At 38.7% G+C, this 20,089-nt stretch overlaps 1 protein-coding gene across 6 annotated transcripts in view; it reads left to right on the plus strand.

Annotated features, from left to right (window-relative positions):
• Positions 1-20,089, plus strand: part of TANC2 (tetratricopeptide repeat, ankyrin repeat and coiled-coil containing 2) — a 359,086-nt gene that overhangs the window by 91,439 nt on the left and 247,558 nt on the right. For all 6 annotated transcript variants that reach the window (XM_070390029.1, XM_070390030.1, XM_070390031.1 and 3 more), the window contains exon 3: positions 10,669-10,740. In XM_070390029.1, coding sequence (XP_070246130.1) covers positions 10,669-10,740 — 72 coding nt within the window. The remainder of the gene's footprint in view (positions 1-10,668; positions 10,741-20,089) is intronic.

Genomic DNA, 20,089 nt, shown 5'->3' on the forward strand with positions numbered 1-20,089 from the left:
GTTATTAGTCATCATCACTGATTCATTAGCTCCATCATGAGAATCAAAACATTCTGTTTAGCAGAACTTGTCTTGAGCTACAGATCAGACTTTCTAGGACATTTTGGATGCCTTAGGCAAATAAATTAATAATCATAAAGAAGTTACTCTTTTTTCAATGTAGAGTATACAAGCTAGGTCTGTGAAAACCTGTGAACTAGGCAGTTTTATATTCTGGCAAACTTTGAAAATATCTTACAGTATGCTTTTGAAAAGTAGGGGGAGCCTGATGGGCTGCCGTCTATGGGGTCGCACAGAGTCGGACACGACTGAAGTGACTTAGCAGCAGCTATAGTACTGCTGGCCTGCTATTCAGTTGTTTGTTTGGTGTACAATCCTTTTTCTCTTTAGAGAAACTCTGTACATGTCTTCTTAAGAACTAAATAAACTTTTAGGTAGATCTGAGCTTCCCTATGAATATTTTTACTGAAAGATAAAGATTATACTTCTCCAGGGGACCTTCCCAACTCAGGGATCAAACCTGGGTCTCCTGAATTACAAGCAGATTCTTTACCATCGGAGCCACCAGGGAAGCCCCCCAAAAGTGTTAGTCACTCAGTCGTGTCTAACTCCTCTTTGAGACACCATGGACTGTAGCCCACCAGGCTCCTCTGACCTTCGGATTATCCCAGCAACAATACTGGAGTGGGTTGCCATTCCTTTCTCCAGGGGATCTTCCTGACCCGGGGGTTGAACCCAGGTCTCCTGCATTGCAGGCAGATTCTTCACCATCTGAGCCACCTGGGAAGCCTGTATAGAATACTTTTGAAAACTACAAGCTGTAGTACTGATGGCATGTTAACCAGTATATTTTGTCTGGTGTGGAATGTTTCCTTTTCTCTTTAGAGAAACTCTGTGTATATTTTCTTAAGAACTAAATAAACTTTTAGATGGGCCTGGGCTTCCCTGTGAGCATTTTTATTGATAAATAAAGATTATGGAGATTGAAGTGGAAGATAAGGTCATAGTGCTTTAGAATGATGCTGCTCATCTTTTCTTTTTATAGCAATAGTTGGGATAAGAAAAGAAAAACACTGAACTTCTAAAACTGTATCTCAAACCATTTCAGTACCACTTTTTGTTTTTTTCCTTGACTTGATTTGATAACGGCATTTATTTTAGAGCTGGGCCTTGACAAAATTAATTCAACTTCTTTTTTTTAAGGAATAGCTATATATTCCAAAGTTGGCACTGAAAATACCATATGAATAAGGCTTTCAGAGACAAGCTTTGAACATTTTACAGTCCAGAGATAGTCATATAAGTAATTATTATTCAGTGTGGCAGTGCTGTAAAACAGATAGGTATAATGTGCTTTGGAAGCACAGAAGAGGGAACATTTAATTCTGATAGGCCTCCAGAAAGTCTTTACAAAGAAGATAGGAAGTGACATTTAAGCCATCTTTTGGTGAAAGGATGTTGTTGATCATGATGATGATAGATGAAGAGTACAGTTATCATTTAATAAGTGTTTACTTAGTGCCAGATGGCATGCTGTGTTTACTATTACATTCATTTCTCACCACAACTTCATAGGGTGTTTCTGTATCAATTTCACAGAAGTATGTAAATGAGTGATCATGACCATATTCTAATAAAACTTTATGGACACTTAAAATTTCAATTTTATACCATTTTTATTTGTCACAAAATATTATTTTTTAAACTCTTTTCCAGTTACTCGCAAATGTAGAAACTATTCTTAGCTCACTGGCTGTCTTTAGGGGAAAAAAAAAAAAGGTAGCAGGATAGATTTGGCTTGTGGACTAGTTTACTGACCTGTGCTTAATATGACGAAGGGGATTTATTGGGTAATATAGTCCAGAGATAGGATAGTTTTCTTCAGTAATTCAGTGTCCACGAGGATCTTGATGTTTTCTATCTATCTGCCATAATTTTCATAGTGTTAACTTGATCCCATAGTTTATTCCCCCTTGTGTTTATAAGATGGCAGAGAGAATATCCAGGGTCTCCATGGGTTATCTTCCTTGTCTAGGGAGAGACAAGACCTTTCCCAGAAGCTCTTTCTAATCTCTCTTGAACTTAATCCATTCAGATTTTACCACTTCACAGGAACCATACTATATCAAATACATTAACCAAATTCAGTGATCAGTTCTCACTGTTTATATTACTTGACCTATCAACATTTGATCTTTTCCCTTCCATGAACTCTTGACTTGACTTCTATACTCTTCTGATTTTGTTCCTCTCCTCTGGCCACTACTTCTTGGCCACTGACTGCTGGCGTCTCCTCATACCCACAGTCTCTGCATATAGAATTCAGCCCCAAGACTTAGACCTCTGACCTCTTTTCTCTCTCTCTGTCTGGCTCTTGTCTATACTCCCTTGGGGATATCATGCATTTAAATATGATTATGTGATGACTGTATTCATGTATGTCTGTCCATATCTGCTTATTTGTCTAATAGGCATCTCAAACTCAGTATGTCCAAAACAGAGGTCCAACCACTCTTCTCATCCCCAAACCTGTTCTCTCACAAGTTGCAGATCCATCATTTACCTACCCCAAATGTCAGGATTAATCCTGACTTCTTTTCTTTATTTTTCTCTTCTGACAGCAGATTCTCTCCACTATACTTCAGAATATATCCAGAATCTGACCGCTTCTCACCACCTCTACTACTCCCTTAGTCCAAGTGCTCATCTTTTCCTGGGTTTTTGCAGTAGACTCTTAGTTGGTCTCTACTTCTGTTCTCTTTCTACTTCAGTTGCAAACTGCTACCCCCACTACCTTAATGATTTCTTTGTTATTGTAAAAGACAGTGGAGGGTCTGGGAATGAAGCCAGATTTCTGAAACCAGAGACTTAATTTTAGGAGTGCTGTTAGGTTGGTGCAAAAGTAATTGCAGTTTTTGCATTGTTGAAATTTTCCATTTAATGTTGGAATACATTCTAAGTAAATTGTGATTATTTTACACATAATTTTAATGTACATTTCTCTTTTATTTTTATTTTTTGTAAATGACATTACTTGCTGTTTATTTTATATTTATTTTAGACTATAGAAATGATAGCAGACAAAAAGCAAATTCAAGCCGTTTTCTTGAGTCCAAAATGGGTCATAAAGCAGTGGAGACAAGTCACAACATCAACAATGTATTTGACCCAAGAACTGCTAATGAATGTGCAGTGCAGTGGTGGTTCAAGAAGTTTTGCAAAGGAGATGAGAGCCTTGAAGGTGAGCGCAGTGGCTGGCCATCAAAAGTTGACAGCAACGACAGTTGAGAGCTGTCATCAAAGCTGATTCTCTTACAACTACACGAGAAGTTGCCAAAGAACTCAGTGTCGACAATTCTACGGTCATTTGGCATTTGAAGCAAATTGGAAAGGTGAAAAACCTTGATAAATGGGTGCCTCATGAGCTGACAAAAAATTGTCATTTTGCAGTGTCGTCTTCTCTTACTCTGCAGAATACCAGTGAACCATTTCTCAGTTGGAGTGATGACCAGCTCAGTGGTTGTACCAAGGAGAAACTCCAAAGCACTTCCCAAAGCCAACCTTGTACCAAGAAAAGGTCATGGTCACTGTTTGGTGGTCTGCTGCCCATCTGATCCACTAGAGCTTTCTGAATCCTAGCAAAACCATTACATCTGAGAAGTATGCTTAGCAAATCAATGAGAAGCCCCGAAAACTGCAACACCTGCAAGCCAGCATTGGTCAACAGAAAGGCCCTACCACACATCTCACAACCAATGCTTCAGAAGTTGAACGAATTGGGCTACAAAGTTTTGCCTCATCCGCCATATTCACCTGACCTCTTGACAACCAACTACCACTTCTTGAAGCATCTCAACAACTTTTTGCAGGGAAAACACTTCCACAACCAGCAGAATGCAGAAAATGCTTCAAGAATTTGTCAAATGCACAGTTTTTTTTTATGCTAGAACAATAAACAGACTTATTTCTCATTATTAAAAATGTGTTGATTGTAATGATTCCTATTTTGATTAATAAAAATGTGTTTATAATGATTTAAAATTCATGGTCTGAAACCATAATTACATTTGCACCAACCTAATACTAACTGTGATTTTGGGAAAGTTCACTTTACTTCTCTGAATCTGTCTTACATTTAAAATGGGCATAATACTTGTTTCCTGGAATTATTGTTAGTATTAAATGGAATAATGTAGAGACCTACTGAACCCATTGCCAGTAGAGAATAGATACTGAACAAATTGTAGTTCTTTTCTCTTTTCTACACCAAACTGATGAGCTGTTTTTCATCTTTTCTGTTTATCGTTGTGCTTATGTAGCCAGGGACCATCTTCTGTACTTATCTCTTTGTAAATAGCCCTTGGCTAATAAATAAATCCAACTTATGTTCCTGGGCCTTTTGCATTTTCATTACATTCTATATGCCATCTAGTTCATGTCTGCCCTTGTTGGCATTAAGTGTGTAGAGTTCTTGTAGATTCACACCGGATAGTAAAACTTTATGTGCATAATAGATTATATGTATGTAGTCGTAATACCTCCCACCCCTTCTATTAAGGTCATATATTTGTGCTTCTAAAGGAGGATTGAAGACAATCAACTTTAAAATCTTAATTCACAAAATCAAATCTGATATTTATTCTGGCACAATATCTAACTGAGAATGCTTTAGTGGGCTGGGGCTACCTTCTTTTTCAGCTGTAATATTTTGATCCTAGACTGAGAGGCATCATCATTTAAAGTATCCTTTACTTGCGGGAAAGGAAACATTTGTCTTGGAATTAGTTAGGCACTGTCTTATTAGACTTTCTCCAACTTAAATTTCTTTGTAGGAAATCACTAAGTACAGAATGTCCGTGTGTGGTTGGTTTTTGTTTGTTTGTTTAACATTGTTGTAGTACCTTTATAACCTGAGTTGAAAGCTGTTCACCTTTGGAAGTAAATATTCCTATGACATTTTTCCCTTTAAGTAATGGACGAGGAAGTCTATTAATAATGTTTCTTAGTATTAAAAGTGTATTGTTCTGTTTCACTTGCTGGATTTCATTTAGTATGCTGATTAAAAAACAAATGTTCTCTGATCCAGGAAATCTAAGCTCTGATTTTAAAAGCTAGCACTTAAGTTGGACAATCAAGTCTTTTTTTTTTTTTTTTTTTGTACCTGTTATATATAAAGACTATGCCAAAGCCTTTGACTGTGTGGATCACCACAAACTATGGAAAATTCTGAAAGAGATGGGAATAGCAGACCACCTGACTTGCCTCTTGAGAAATCTGTATGCAGGTCAGGAAGCAACAGTTAGAACAGGACATGGAACAACAGACTGGTTCTAAATAGGGAAAGGAGTACGTCAAGGCTATATATTGTCACCCTGCTTATTTAGCTTATATGCAGAGTGCATCATGAGAAACGCTGTGCTGGATGAAGCACAAACTGGAATCAAGATTGCTGGGAGAAATATCAATAACCTCAGATATGCAGATGGCACCACCCTTATGGCAGAAAGCAAAGAACTAAAGAGCCTCTTTATGAAAATGAAAGTGGAGAGTGAAAAAGTTGGCTTAAAACTCAACATTCAGAAAACTAAGATCATGGTCTCCAGTCCCATCATTTCATGGCAAGTAGATGGTGAAACAGTGGCAGACTTTATTTTTTTGGGCTCCAAAATCACTGCAGATGGTGACTGCAGCCATGAAATTAAAAGACACTTACTCCTTGGAAGGAAAGTTATGACCAACCTAGACAGCAAAATAAAAAGCAGAGACATTACTTTACCAACAAAGGTCCATCTAGTCAAGGCTATGGTTTTCCCATAGTCATGTGTGGATGTGAGAGTTAAACTATAATGAAAGCTGTGAGTGAGTGAAGTCGCTCAGTCATGTCCAACTCTTTGCAACCCTGTGGACTGTAGCCTACCAGACTCCTCTGTCCATGGGATTTTCCAGGCAAGATACTGGAGTGGGTTGCCATTTCCTTCAGGAGATCTTCCTCACCCAGGGATTGAAGCTGCGTCTCCCGCATTGTAGGCAGATGCTTTACCGTCTGAGCCAGCAGGGAAGTCACCAAGAAGAAAGATGAGTGCTGAAGAATTGATGCTTTTGAACTGTGATGTTGGAGAGGACTCTTGAGAGTCCCTTGGACTGCAAGAAGATCCAGCCAGTCCATCCTAGAAGAGATCAGTCCTGAATATTCATTGGAAAGACTGATGCTGAAGCTGAAACTCCAATACTTTGGCCACCTGATGCGAAGAACTGACTCATTTGAAAAGACCCCAATGCTGGGAAAGATCAAAGGCGGGAGGAGAAGGGGACGACAGAGGATGAGATGGTTGGATGGCATCACCGACTCGATGGACATGAGTTTGGGTAAACTCCAGGAGTTGGTGATGGACAGGGAAGCCTGGCGTGCTGTAGTCCATGGGGTCACAAAGAGTCGGACATGACTGAGCAACTGAACTGGACTGAACCAGTTATATCAGTGGGCTTTCCTCTGTGAAGTTTAAATAAGTGTATTTGAAGAAAGTCTGAACATCTGAACTCAAACTTGATGAGTAAATTTTAACTTAAATTTTAACAGACACAGTTCTGTTCTACCTTCTACACCCCAGCATGAGGTAATCAGTCTTATGCAAATAGTTTGACTTGCTTGATGACTGAAGGTCTTCTGTTTCGTCCATAAATGTATATGTATGCACAATGTGTGGGAGGTCTTATCTGTAGTGAAGGAATTGTGTCTTAAGCAAAGCAAAAAGATTTAAAATACTGTACATCATTGCAGTCTTGCTATTTTGGATAATGGAGTCATTGATTGCATAAGCATACCACAAACACTTTTAAAGAGCTTGAACTTCTTTTCTACACCATCTTGGGTCAATGGTGAGTTTATTATTTGTAAAAAATCTTTAACTGTTACTTTTACCTGAGAGTTAATCTCAACACTTAAGACTAGCCTCCTCTGGGGTAAGACATGGTTAAGATTTCAGTCTTAGAGGAATGAAATGCTTAAATTTACTGCCATGGTTTTCAGATTTAATTTTTAAAATTCAGGCAATTTAAACATTTTAGATTATGATGGTATCAAAATTGATGACTTTTTGTCTTGCCATTGGCTGGATGACTCAAAACTGTCTTAAACCATTACTGTCTGTATTTTTCCTGTAGGTTGTTCATTGATACCCCAACATTCTGAAGATTGTGCAAATTTAATACTATTTGAAGTCTTGTTTTTTATTTCTTTTTCTCCTTTTTTCTTTAGAAAGACAGTGCTGGTAGGGGGAAATGTCTGTATTTTAGTCATATTATTTGTCACACACTTGAAGGGCATGTTTTGATGTTAAAACAGAATGTGATGTGTATAATGTAATTTTATCCACATGGAAAAATGAAAATTTAAGACATGCCTGAATATAAGTGTTGCTCATTGTAATTTATTCCAAAGTAAAAGAGAAGAAAGAAATTTGCATTAAAAATTAGATGATTACTAGTCAGGAAAATTGACTAGGAGTATACTTAAACATCCTGATACAAGATGCCACAGATTTCTGGTACAGTTGTATCTTTTCATAAAATGAACCATAATTTCATAGTAGTTTAGGACTTCATAATACTTTCTTTTTTCCTTTATCTGTTGAGAGACCTGGGTTGGTTGTTTGACCTGTAGAATTTCCCACAGTTGGTATTTTGTTGATTATACACTCAAGAACAGTCCAACCTTTTTTTTTTTTTTTTTTTTTTTTCTGTCCTTGGTTTTCCTGAAAAGTGACAGCTAGATCCAGAGGTTTGACCAGACCCAGGTTTGATTGCTTTGGCAAAACTGTGTTTGTTGTGTTTCTATCATCAGGAGGTATATTATGTCCAGTTTTGTTTGTTTTTTTCTCTTTTTTGATGTTATTAGCCATTGTTGCTCAAAGCCTACAGAGATATTAATTAATTTCAAGTTGTGAAATAGTGGTGTTTTATCTTTTGTTTCCCACTTATTACCTGGAATAATTTTAAAGAGAGCTCTTTCTTATATACTTTTTGGCTACTAGTACAGTTCATATAGGAAATGTGAGATGAATTGCTAATTCTTTCATTTCCCCAGTTTTCAAGATAATGAACTAGATCCCTCTCAACCTCAGAAAGTGACCAGTTAGTGTGGTGGTGCTATGGGTGTTTTTTTTTTTTTTTTTCCTCTTTTTTCAGCGTCATTATGATCTACAATCAGTTGTACCCTTAGTTAGTTCTTTGGTAGAGCTAGGAAGAGGTCCATGGGACGATGATACTCCCTGAGTTCTTGCATGTTGATGAGCTGTTTGACTCAGTCTTTCTGTTATGACCTCAGTGTTACATTGTTTTTGATAGTGTCTTTACTGTTGCATATGTCAGGGTGATCCAAGTTCAACTAGTACATTTCCTTTGATAAACCAGCTAGTTCTTTCTTTTAATGGAGAACAGCATTTTAGGATCACAGCCTGGGCCCTAGGGATGGACATCACTACTTAATCAGTCAAGGTGCTAGATATTTTAAATGGACAGAGCTAAGACATATGTGTGACTCATAAGATTGTACTAATGTTTGTAATATAGATTCAATACTATAGAGTTTTTATTTAACTTCTGTATTGTTATATCTATAGTTCCTTTCTTCCACACTGAGAATTCTGGTTCTTCAAGGGGACAATGTCAGAGTATCCAGTAGTTATTCATTGCTTTATCCCTCTTTTTTAAATACAGTGGTCTCACAACTTTACCACTACCAATTTTGATTACTGAAATCAGTTTTTTTCTGTTTGTTTATTCTTTCTCCATTTGTTTTGGTTGTACTGTAGCTTCATGCTCAGATTTTATAGCTATTACATACTATAAGACCCTAATTTAGGGTTAATTCTACAGTCAACCCTATGTTTATTGCTCATCGCCAGTCCTTGTTTAATGTCTCTCTAGTCACTTTGATTGCCTCAAATGAGTTCTCTGTTAGAACTAGGAAGAGTCCCATGGGAACAATATTCCCTGAGTTCTTGCATGTTAGTAATAGTTTTTCCTTCTTCTTTATACTTAAAGGTAAGTTTTACTCATTGTAAAGCCTGTGACTCTAACTTTCTTTGTGTTTAAAATATATGTTATTTCATTTTCTTCTATTGTTTTCCCTTATTTATCATGTGATACCTAAATACTCAAAAGGATTTGTTTTCCTTTTTTCTTTATTTTTTTAAATTTAAATTTATTTATTTTAATTAGAGGCTAATTACTTTACAATTAATGGGATGATTCTTTTTCTTTAAAGTCTAGTAATTTTAGTAGAAAATGTCCTGGTCCATTGATCTAACTTGATTAAGTAGTATACAAAGTGCTCTTAAAATATGTAGTTTCACATATGAAAGTGAAAGTCCTAGTCACTCAGTCATGTCCAACTCTTTGTGACCCCCTGAACTATAGCTCCAGGCTCCTTTGTCCATGGAATTCTCCAGGCAAGAATACTGAAATGGGTAGCTTTTCCCTTCTCCAGGGGATCTTCCTGACCCAGGGATCAAACCCAGGTCTCCTGCATGGCAGGCAGATTCTTTACCATCTGAGCCACCAGATATAATAGTTTCAAATATATATGTATGTACATGTGTATATATAAATGTATTTATACATGTAACTATATATATTACATATACATAGCCACTTTTTTCCCTCTGAAAAGCTTTCTTGAACTACAGTTTTTTAGTATTTGTTCTGTCCTCTCACTTCAGTTTTCTTCCTTAGGGACTTCTATTTTTATCCTTATACTAGATCTTCTTTGCCTATCTCCAATATGTATCCCCTTTTTGAAAATCCTTTTTAATCTATTTCTTCTTTTTAAAAAATTTGTTTAAGATTTTCTTCCATCGTACTTTGTATTTCTTTTTAAGATCTTTTGTATTTATTTGCTCTTGTATTTCTTATACTTCAGACTTCATTATTGAAATGATTTTTGTTTGATTTCTAATTTTTTCTTGGTTTCTGCCTTGTCATTTCTGAGTTTTTTTATTCTGATTTGTATTGCTCTTTCATGTATTATATAATTTTCCTATGATCTCTCATAAAACATGTAATTTTTATTATAGTGAAACATATAGCCCTAAGGATTATTTGACATACTATAGATAAATAAGCAGCTATAATTAACTTAGACATTGCTTTAAATCAAGGCTTTTAAACTGAAATTCTGTGAATGAAATTCAGAATAGACTACATTGCTTCATTATACACAGAGTAGAGTGTGTATGTTTGGTGGTGGTTTAGTTGCTGAGTTGTGTCTGACTCTTGCTACTCCATGGCCTATGGCCCACCAGGCTCCTCTATGCATGGGATTTTTCAGGCAAGAATACTGGATTGGGTTGCCATTTCCTTCTAAAGGGGATCTCTCGACCCGGGACTGAACCCAGGTCTCCTGCATTGCAGGTGGATTTTTTACCAACTGAGCCACCAGGGAAGCCCTGTGTATATGTTTGGGGGTCGGGAAAGAACGCGTTCACTTTCTTTAGACTTTCAGATGAGGGTGTAAACCAGCCCCGGAAAAATAAGGGTGAGAACCTTTGGTTTGTGTATGATAAGAAAACAAATGATAGATATAGGACTTTTAAGATAAAGATGTCATCAGGGCTGGTATTACATCAGTTTCATTATCTATTTGCTTATGGTCTTTCTCATTTTATTCAGATGGAGGAAGCGAGGAACCACCGGATCGAAGACAGTCAAGTGTAGACTCTCGCCAAAGCCGCTCTGGGCAAGGTAAGTTTTCATTAAATTTATTAATAAATTAAAAAGGGAAGATATCAGCTCTTCCTTTCCAGTACTTAATCTGAGGACTGAGGTTTTCACTGGGTCTAATTTAGATATTCTCATTTCTCATTTAGAAGTTTAAATGTTATAATCTAATTGGTTCTAGGTGATAATCACTTCAGTTGAGTTCAGTTCAGTTGCTCAGTCGTGTCCGACTCTTTGCGACCCATGAATCGCAGAACGCCGGGCCTCCCTGTCCATCACCAGCTCCCTGAGTTCACCCAGACTCACATCCATCGAGTCAGAGATGCCATCCAGCCATCTCATCCTCTGTCGTCCCCTTCTCCTGCCCCCAATCCCTCCCAGCATGGTCTCTTTTTTTAAACAATATTAAAGTTTTAAGTAATTTGGAGCACTGTGGTATATGTCTGGGTATCACTTTTGGAATATAGCCAAAAGCAAATTTTTAGAGGTAGCATTTGTTGCAAGTATTATTATCCTGGCTTTTAAAAGTATTGTCTTAACTCTCTCAGAAGAAATAGGTTTTGTTTGTAATTGCTCTCAAAGATTAGGGTCATTTTAATTATTTTCCTTTTCTATTTAAAATTTATTACTGTAGGCTTTTGAATAGTTTTTTTAAATGACAACCTCACTTATAGGTTAAAGTGACAACCTCACTTATAGGTTAAAATACTCTATCAGTGGATTTTCAGATAGGCCGTCCCTAACTAACATTTAAATTTTGCAGGACTAGCACCTCCACATTCCTTTTTCTTTGTAGTACTTATCACCTTTATTTTCTCCAAGTAAAACTAGAATGAATGTTCCATGATTTCAGAGATTTTTGGTGTTCTTTATTCATTGTTGTATTTCCCGTGCCAAGATTAAGTGCCTGGTAGATAGTAGGTACTAAATAAATAGTGTTGGGTGAGTGAAGTTATTTCCAAGAGAATGAGAGTTGGAACCCAAGCCAGATGAATATATTATAAAATTTCAGGCAGTAATTACTGAGTTTAGTTTTTAGAGAGTCTTTATTTACAAACAAAATAAAGCCTTAGGTATACAAATGTGAGGTGTTTTAATCCTGTAAAATCTCTGGTTCATTTATTCTATAATCCTTCTCTTTTTCTCCAACTTTGCTCTTCCCAAGTTTTAGAAAGTACTATTTTTACTAAAACTGTTTGCTGCAGAATAAAAAGAGGAATAATATATGCAGATTGATTTGGAATTTTTAACCTACACTAGTACTTAATCAGAGAAGGCAATGGCACCCCACTCCAGTACTCTTGCCTGGAAAATCCCATGGACAGAGGAGTCTGGAAGGCTGCAGTCCATGGGGTCGCTAAGGGTCAGACACGACTGAGCGACTTCACTTTCACTTTTCACTTTCATTCATTGGAGAAAGAAATGGCAACAAACTCCAGTGTTCTTGCCTGGAGAATCCTAGGGACTGGGGAGCCTGGTGGGCTGCCGTCTGTGGGGTTACACAGAGTCGGACAGTACTGAAGTGACTTAGCAGCAGCAGCAGCAGTACTTAATAATTCTTAATATGCATGTATTATAAGTACATTAGAAACTTATCCTATTTTCACTTTTTTCCCTTATAATAAGTATTTTGATACAAAAAAAGAAATTAGGAGAAAAAGATGAATTGTAATATAAAAGAAAATCAAACACATTATACACGTTAAACTTAATGCTTTATGTCAGTGATATCTCAGTAAACTTTAGTGGGGGCAGTGAGAAATAAAATGAGCGTGTGTATATAAAATCCTTGTTGGGCTGCACCCCGCAGGCCTGCATGCCTATACTTGCCCAGCCTCGAGACAGAAGAAAGAGCCCAGACTCGGAAACAGAGGCATTGGTGATTTAATGGATAGGAGACTCTTACACATCTGAAGCATGGTCCTGTGTGTGGCACAGCAGGCAGGCCATTGCAGCACTCTTTACTGCTGGGAGAGGACGGAGTGGGTGGAAGTGTTTACCACCTATAGGGGGAATTGACTTTCAGTTCAGTTCAGTTGCTCAGTCGTGTCCGGCTCTTTGTGACCCCATGAATCTCACGCCAGGCCTCCCTGTCCATCACCAACTCCTGAAGTTCACCCAAACTCACGTGCATCAAGTCGGTGATGCCATCCAGCCATTTTGTCCTCTGTCATGCCCTTTTCCTCCTGCCCCCAATCCATCCCAGCATCAGGGTCTTTTCCAATGAACCAACTCTTCGCATGAGGTGGCCAAAGTATTGGAGTTTCAGCCTCAGCATCAGTCCTTTGAATGAACACCCAAGACTAGTCTCCTTTAGGATGGACTGGTTGGATCTCCTTGCAGTCCAAGGGACTCAAAAAAGTCTTCTCCAGCACCACAGTTTAAAAACATCAATTCTACGGCGCTCAGCTTTCTTCACAGTCCAACTCTCACATCCATACATGACCACAGGAAAAACCATAGCCTTGACTAGATGGACCTTTGTTGGCAAAGTAATGTCTCTGCTTTGAATATGCTATCTGGGTTGGTCATAACTTTCCTTCCAAGGAGCAAGCGTCTTTTAATTTCATGGCTGCAGTCACCATCTGCAGTGATTTTGGAGCCCCCCAAAATAAAGTCAGACACTGTTTCCCCATCTATTTCCCATGAAGTGATGCGACCAGATGCCATGATCTTCGTTTTCTGAATGTTGAGCTTTAAGCCAACTTTTTCACTCTCCTCTTTCACTTTCATCAAGAGGCTTTTTAGTTCCTCTTCACTTTCTGCTATAAGGGTGGTGTCATCTGCATATCTGAGGTTATTGATATTTCTCCTGGCAGTCTTGATTCCAGCTTGTGCTTCCTCCAGCCCAGCGTTTCTCATGATGTACTCTGAATATAAGTTAAATAAGCAGGGTGACAATATACAGCCTTGACGTAATCCTTTTCCTATTTGGAACCAGTCTGTTGTTCCATGTCCAGTTCTAACTGTTGCTTCCTGACCTGCATATAGGTTTCTCAAGAGGCAGGTCAGGTGGTCTGGTATTCCCATCTCTTGAAGAATTTTCCACAGTTTATTGTGATCCACACAGTCAAAGGCTTTGACATAGCCAATAAAGCAAGAATAGATGTTTTTCTGGAACTCTCTTGCTTTTTCCATGATCCAGCGGATGTTGGCAATTTGATCTCTGGTTCCTCTGCCTTTTCTAAATCCAGCTTGAACATCCGGAAGTTCATGGTTCACGTATTGCTGAAGCCTGGCTTGGAGAATTTTGAGCATTACTTTACTAGCATGTGAGATGAGTGCAATTGTGTGGTAGTTTGAGCATTCTTTGGCATTGCCTTTCTTAGGGATTGGAATGAAAATTGACCTTTCCCAGTCCTGTGGACACTGCTGAGTTTTCCAAATTTGCTGGCATATTGAGTGCAGCACTTTCACAGCATCATCTTTCAGGATTTGAAATAGCTCAACTGGAATTCCATCATCTCCACTAGCTTTGTTCATAGTGATGCTTTCTAAGGCCCACTTAACTTCACATTCCAGGATGTCTGGCTCTAGGTGAGTAATCACACCATCGTGATTATCTGGGTTGTGAAGATCTTTTTTGTACAGTTCTGTGTATTCTTGCCACCTCTTAATATTTTCTGCTTCTGTTAGGTCCATACCATTTCTGTCCTTTATCGAGCCCATCTTTGCATGAAATGTTCCCTTGGTATCTCTAATTTTCTTGAGGAGATCTCTAGTGTTTCCCATTCTGTTGTTTTCCTCTATTTCTTTGCATTGATTGCTGAGGAAGGCTTTCTTATCTCTTCTTGCTATTCTTTGGAACTCTGCATTCAGATGCTTATATCTTCGTTTTCTCCTTTGCTTTTTGCTTCCCTTCTTTCACAGCTATTTGTAAGGCCTCCTCATACGGCCATTTTGCTTTTCTGCATTTCTTTTCCACGGGGATGGTCTTGATCCCTGTCTCCTGTACAATGTCATGAACCTCTGTCCATAGTTCATCAGGCACTCTATCTATCAGATCTAGGCCCTTAAATCTATTTCTCACTTCCACTGTATAGTCATAAGGGATTTGATTTAGGTCATACCTGAATGGTCTAGTGGTTTTCCATACTTTCTTCAATTTAAGTCTGAATTTGGCAATAAGGAGTTCATGATCTGAGCCACAGTCAGCTCCTGGTCTTGTTTTGGCTGACTGTATAGAGCTTCTCCATCTTTGGCTGCAAAGAATATAATCAATCTGATTTCAGTGTTGACCATCTGGTGATGTCCATGTATAGAGTCTTCTCTTGTGTTGTTGGAAGAGGGTGTTTGTTATGACCAGTGCATTTTCTTGGCAAAACTCTATTAGTCTTTGCCCTGCTTCATTCTGTATTCCAAGGCCAAATTTGCCTGTTACTCCAGGTGTTTCTTGACTTCCTACTTTTGCATTCCAGTCGCCTATAATGAAAAGGACATCTTTTTTGGGTGTTAGTTCTAAAAGGTCTTGTAAGTCTTCATAGAACCGTTCAGCTTCTTCAGCGTTACTGGTTGGGGCATAGGATTGGATCACCGTGATATTGAATGGTTTGCCTTGGAAATGAACAGAGATCATTCTGTCATTTTTGAGATTGCATCCAAGGACTGCATTTTGGACTCTTGTTGACCATGATGGCTACTCCATTTCTTCTGAGGGATTCCTACCCACAGTAGTAGATATAATGGTCATCTGAGTTAAATTCACCCATTCCGGTCCATTTGAGTTTGCTGATTCCTAGAATGTCGACATTCACTCTTGCCATGTCCTGTTTGACCACTTCCAATTTGCCTTGATTCATGGACCTGACATTCCAGGTTCCAATGCAATATTGCTCTTTACAGCATCAGACCTTGCTTCAATCACCAGTCACATCCAGAACTGGATATTGTCTTTGCTTTGCCTCCATCCCTTCACTCTTTCTGGAGTTAACTGTAGCATATTGGGCACCTACCCACCTGGGGAGTTCCTCTTTCAGTATCCTATCATTGTGGCTTTTCATACTGTTCATGGGGTTCTCAAGGCAAGAATACTGAAGTGGTTTGCCATTCCCTTCTCCAGTGGACCACATTCTGTCAGACCTCTCCACCATGACCTGTCCGTCTTGGGTGGCCCCACACGGTATGGCTTAGTTTCATTGAGTTAGACAAGGCTGTGGTCCATGTGATCAGATTGGCTTGTTTTCTGTGATTATGGTTTCAGTGTGTCTGCCCTGTGATGCCCTCTCGCAACACCTACCGTCTTACTTGGGTTTCTCTTACTTTGGACGTGGGGTATCTCTTACAGCTGCTCCAGCAAAGCGCAGCCTCTGCTCCTTACCTTGGATGAGGTCTCCCCTCCTGACCTTGAATGTGGAGTAGCTCCTCTTGGCCCTTCTGTGCCCTTGCAGCCGCCGCTCCTTGGACATGAGGTTGCTCCTCTCTGCTGCAGCCCCTGACCTCGGACGTGGGGTAGCTCCTCTCGGCTGCCGCCCCTGACCTCTGCTTCCCTGGTGGCTCACACAGTAAAGAATTGACTTTAGGTTGGCTCATTGGTTACCAGGGAAACCAGCAAAGGCTCCCTCCCTGCTCCTTTGATAAGTTATCAAAGTGGTGAAGATGTTCTGATCTAAAGGTTACACCAGGCATTTACTGATTAGGCTCTGTGATTAAGAGGGAAAGTCAGTCATATGAGTAGGATATGGGTGAAGCAGTGACTGGTTAAGCAGGGGATGTACACAGAGCAAGAGAACAGCCATCTTGGGTGGCCTCACCATATAACCCTAAAAATAAAATTAGTACAAATTAATAGAAAAAGATGATACTAATACTTATTAATGTTATTAAATGTCAGATGTAAATTTGGGAGACTATTAATTTATCTTATACCCTCTGAATTATGTCAGTTGAAATAGTTTTCAAATCAATGAGTGTTAATTGAATTTTAGTAACAAAAGTCGAACTAAATAACAAAAAATCAGTGATTTTCATGATCTTAGCACAGCTGCCTGATCTCACTTTTTTCAAATGACAGAAATAGAAGTACAAAGCCATTTATAATGACTTGGGATGAATAAGAATCCATATTACCAGTAGTAAAGAGATAGGATGGATACATACTTCTACTTTTGCTCCTTGCAGAAACCCATTAAAAGATCAGTAAAAGGGAATTAGAGAGGAGACAGCATCAACACAATTTTAGAAACTAGAGAGTATATGAATGATTGAAGACTAAACGTTAAGCTCAGTAGCAGAGAAAATCAAGAAAATAATCCAGCTTGTCCTCCAAAAGACAGAAAGTTCAAGAATGGCAGCATGTAGAAGTGAAAGGAGGATTGGTTGAAAGTTGAAGAAGCCTTTGGACCCTGGGATGTCTTCCTCAAAATAAGCTAGCCAGTCAGCTGGACAAGTGCCCAGGTCTTCTCCCCTAACCTTGGCAAAGTCCAGAAACTTACTCTTTGGAGAGGGCAAAAGTAGAGGCTCTAGGACAGAAGACATCAGCGTAGTGGAAGGCAAGAACCCCAGACTGAAGATCACCCTTTTAGTCCTCTTCTCTTAATTATGAGAGCTAATCAAGGATTAATAGATATTTGAGGAAGCCCTGTAGTGTATGAAAAATAGAGATTAAAATAAGTAAGGTAGAGCAGCTTGGAGAAGACAAATCTTTTGCAGAGGAAAATATTAGAACCATTATTAACATCCTCAGGGAAATAAGAGAAAACAATACAGCCATGAAATAAGGAGTTAACTATAAAAGAGTAGTACTCTGATTTTTAAAAGAGGCTCTCAGGCATTAAAATTTTGATTTCAGAGATTAAAAAGGCTTTGTAGAAGTACTTAGAAAATTAATAATGAAGAAATCTGGTAAAAAGTTGAGCAGAAGGACAGAGGTTATAGAACAGAAGTGAGGAATACAAAGAAATTTACAGGAGCTGTCCAGGAATTTCAATATTCAAATAATAGTAGTTTCTAGAAGAAACAGAGGAAATGAGGAAGAAATCATCAGGATGATTAAAAAAACATTTTCTTGAGCTAAAGAACATGAGGTTGAAAGGCTTATTGAGTACTCAGCACAATGGATGTATATAAACACAAACTAAGACACATCATGGAGAAGGCGATGGCACCCCCTCCAGTACTCCTGCCTGGAAAATCCCATGGATGGAGGAGCCTGGTGGGCTGCAGTCCATGGGGTCGCTAAGAGTCGGACAGGATTGAGCGACTTCACTTTCACTTTTCACTTCCATGCATTGGAGAAGGCAGTGGCACCCCACTCCAGTGTTCTTGCCTGGAGAATCCCAGGGACGGGGGAGCCTGGTGGGCTGCCGTCTATGGGGTTGCATAGAGTCGGACATGACTGAAGCGACTTAGCAGCAGCAGCAAGACACATCAGGGTGAAATTTCAAATCCCTGGGCCAAACAGCTCTTTCCATGCTTCCAGAGAGGAGAAAGATTTGTTACCTAAAGTAACAGGAATCAACTGGCTCTGGACTTCTTTGTGGTAACTTTAGAAATAAACAGGCAATGGCACATCACCTTCAGAATTCTGAAGGAAAGTAATTTCAACCTCATTTTATTTCATGTGCATTGAAACTATTGAGTGAAATTACGATGTTTTAAGACATGTAATGTTTTTTGTTTTTTTGGTTTGTTTGCCTACCTTGTACCTTTCTTAGAAATCTGTTGGAGGGTGTGATCCATCAAAATGATAAAGTCAGACAAATAAAAAAAGAGAAAGGTGGCAGGAAATAGGAAATTTAACAAAAGAGAAAGGTAGAGAAATCTTCCACATACAATGACAGGACAGGGTTGAAGGGCAAACAGACCAGATTGGAGTAGGTTAGAAGCTTCCAGAAGATCCATTCTCAGGAATGAGGTTGTTAGAAATCTGATGCCTTTAATTATCTTTAGGAAAGTTGTAAGTAATTGATGAAAGACTCAGGGTTGAATTTGTGATAAATACATAAAGTAGTAAGTGAAAAAAATTCTAAACACAAGTAAAAAAATAAATAATGTATAGGAAAGGAGATGTTAGAATAATTTCTTAGTCCTTAGGGTAGTGTCTAGAGTAGCTGATGTTCATGTCAATCACTTCCAGTGGTAAACCTAATCAGTTTACCCCAGTGTGATACAGACATTTTTATTTGATTTGGACCATTATGGTCGAGGGCTTCGCTGGTGGCTCAGATAGTGAAGAATCTGCCTGCAATGCAGGAGACCCAGGTTTGAGCCCTGGGTCAGGAAGATCCCCTGGAGTATGAAATGGCAATCCATTCTAGCATTCTTGCCTAGAGAATTCCATGGACAGAGGAGCCTGGTGGGTTACAATCCATGGGGTTGAAAAGAGTCAAACACGACTGAATGATTAACGCTTAGCAAATTATGGTTGGGAAGTAGTGCTTTAAAGCAGAGTGAGCGAGTCTGGCCTTTGTTGCCTGTATTTGTACAGTTGGCAGGTTTAATTTGCTAAGCCAGTTTTAATTATTTTTATATCTGTGTTCATGTGGGATATTGGCCTTTAATTTTCCTGTCTTAGGATGTCTTTGTCTGATTTTTGTATCAGGGTACTCCTGGTTTCATAGAGTAAGTTGAAAGTTGAAAGATAATTCTTCTTTAATTTCCTGGAGTATATTTTATAGAATTGATATTACTTCATCCATAAATGTTTGATAGAATTTTCCAGGGAAACCGTCTGGGCCTAGAATTTTCTTTGTGGGAAAGTTTTAAGATATAAATTAAGTTTCTTTAATAAATATAGGACTATTCAAATTATCTGTTTTTTCTTGACTGTCCTTTTAAAAGCTGTGGCATCTGTAGTGGTGCCACCTCTCTCATCCCTGATATGGATGATTTGAGTATTCTTTCTCTTTGTCCTGGTCATTCTAGATGGAGCTATGTCAATTCTGTTGATCTTAAAGGATCAGTTTCAGTTTTTCTTCATTTTCTGTGTTGTTTTCCTGTTTTCTTTTTTATTGGTTTCTGCTTTGTTGTTGTTGTTGTCGAGTCACTAAGCCATGTCTGACTCTGAGACCCTATTGACTGCAGCACACCTGGCTCCCCTTTCCTTCACTATCTCCTGGAGTTTGCTCAAATTCACATCCATTGAGGCAGAGGTGCTATCTAACCATCTCATCCTCTGTTGCTCCCATTTTCTAGTGCCTTCAACCGTTCCCAGCATCAGGGTCTTTTCCATTGAGTCACCTCTTCACATCAGGTGCCCAAAGTATTAGAGCTTCAACTTTAGCATCAGTCCTTCCAGTGAATATTTGGGGTTGATTTCCTTTAGGATTGACTGGTTTGATTTCCTTGTAGTCCAACGGACTCTCAAGAGTCTTCTCCAGCACCACAGTTCAAAAAGCATCAAGTTTTCGGCGCTTAGCCTTCTTTATGGTCCAAC

The sequence above is a fragment of the Bos mutus genome, chromosome 19 (genome assembly GCF_027580195.1).
Source record: "Bos mutus isolate GX-2022 chromosome 19, NWIPB_WYAK_1.1, whole genome shotgun sequence".
Taxonomy (NCBI): domain Eukaryota; kingdom Metazoa; phylum Chordata; class Mammalia; order Artiodactyla; family Bovidae; genus Bos; species Bos mutus.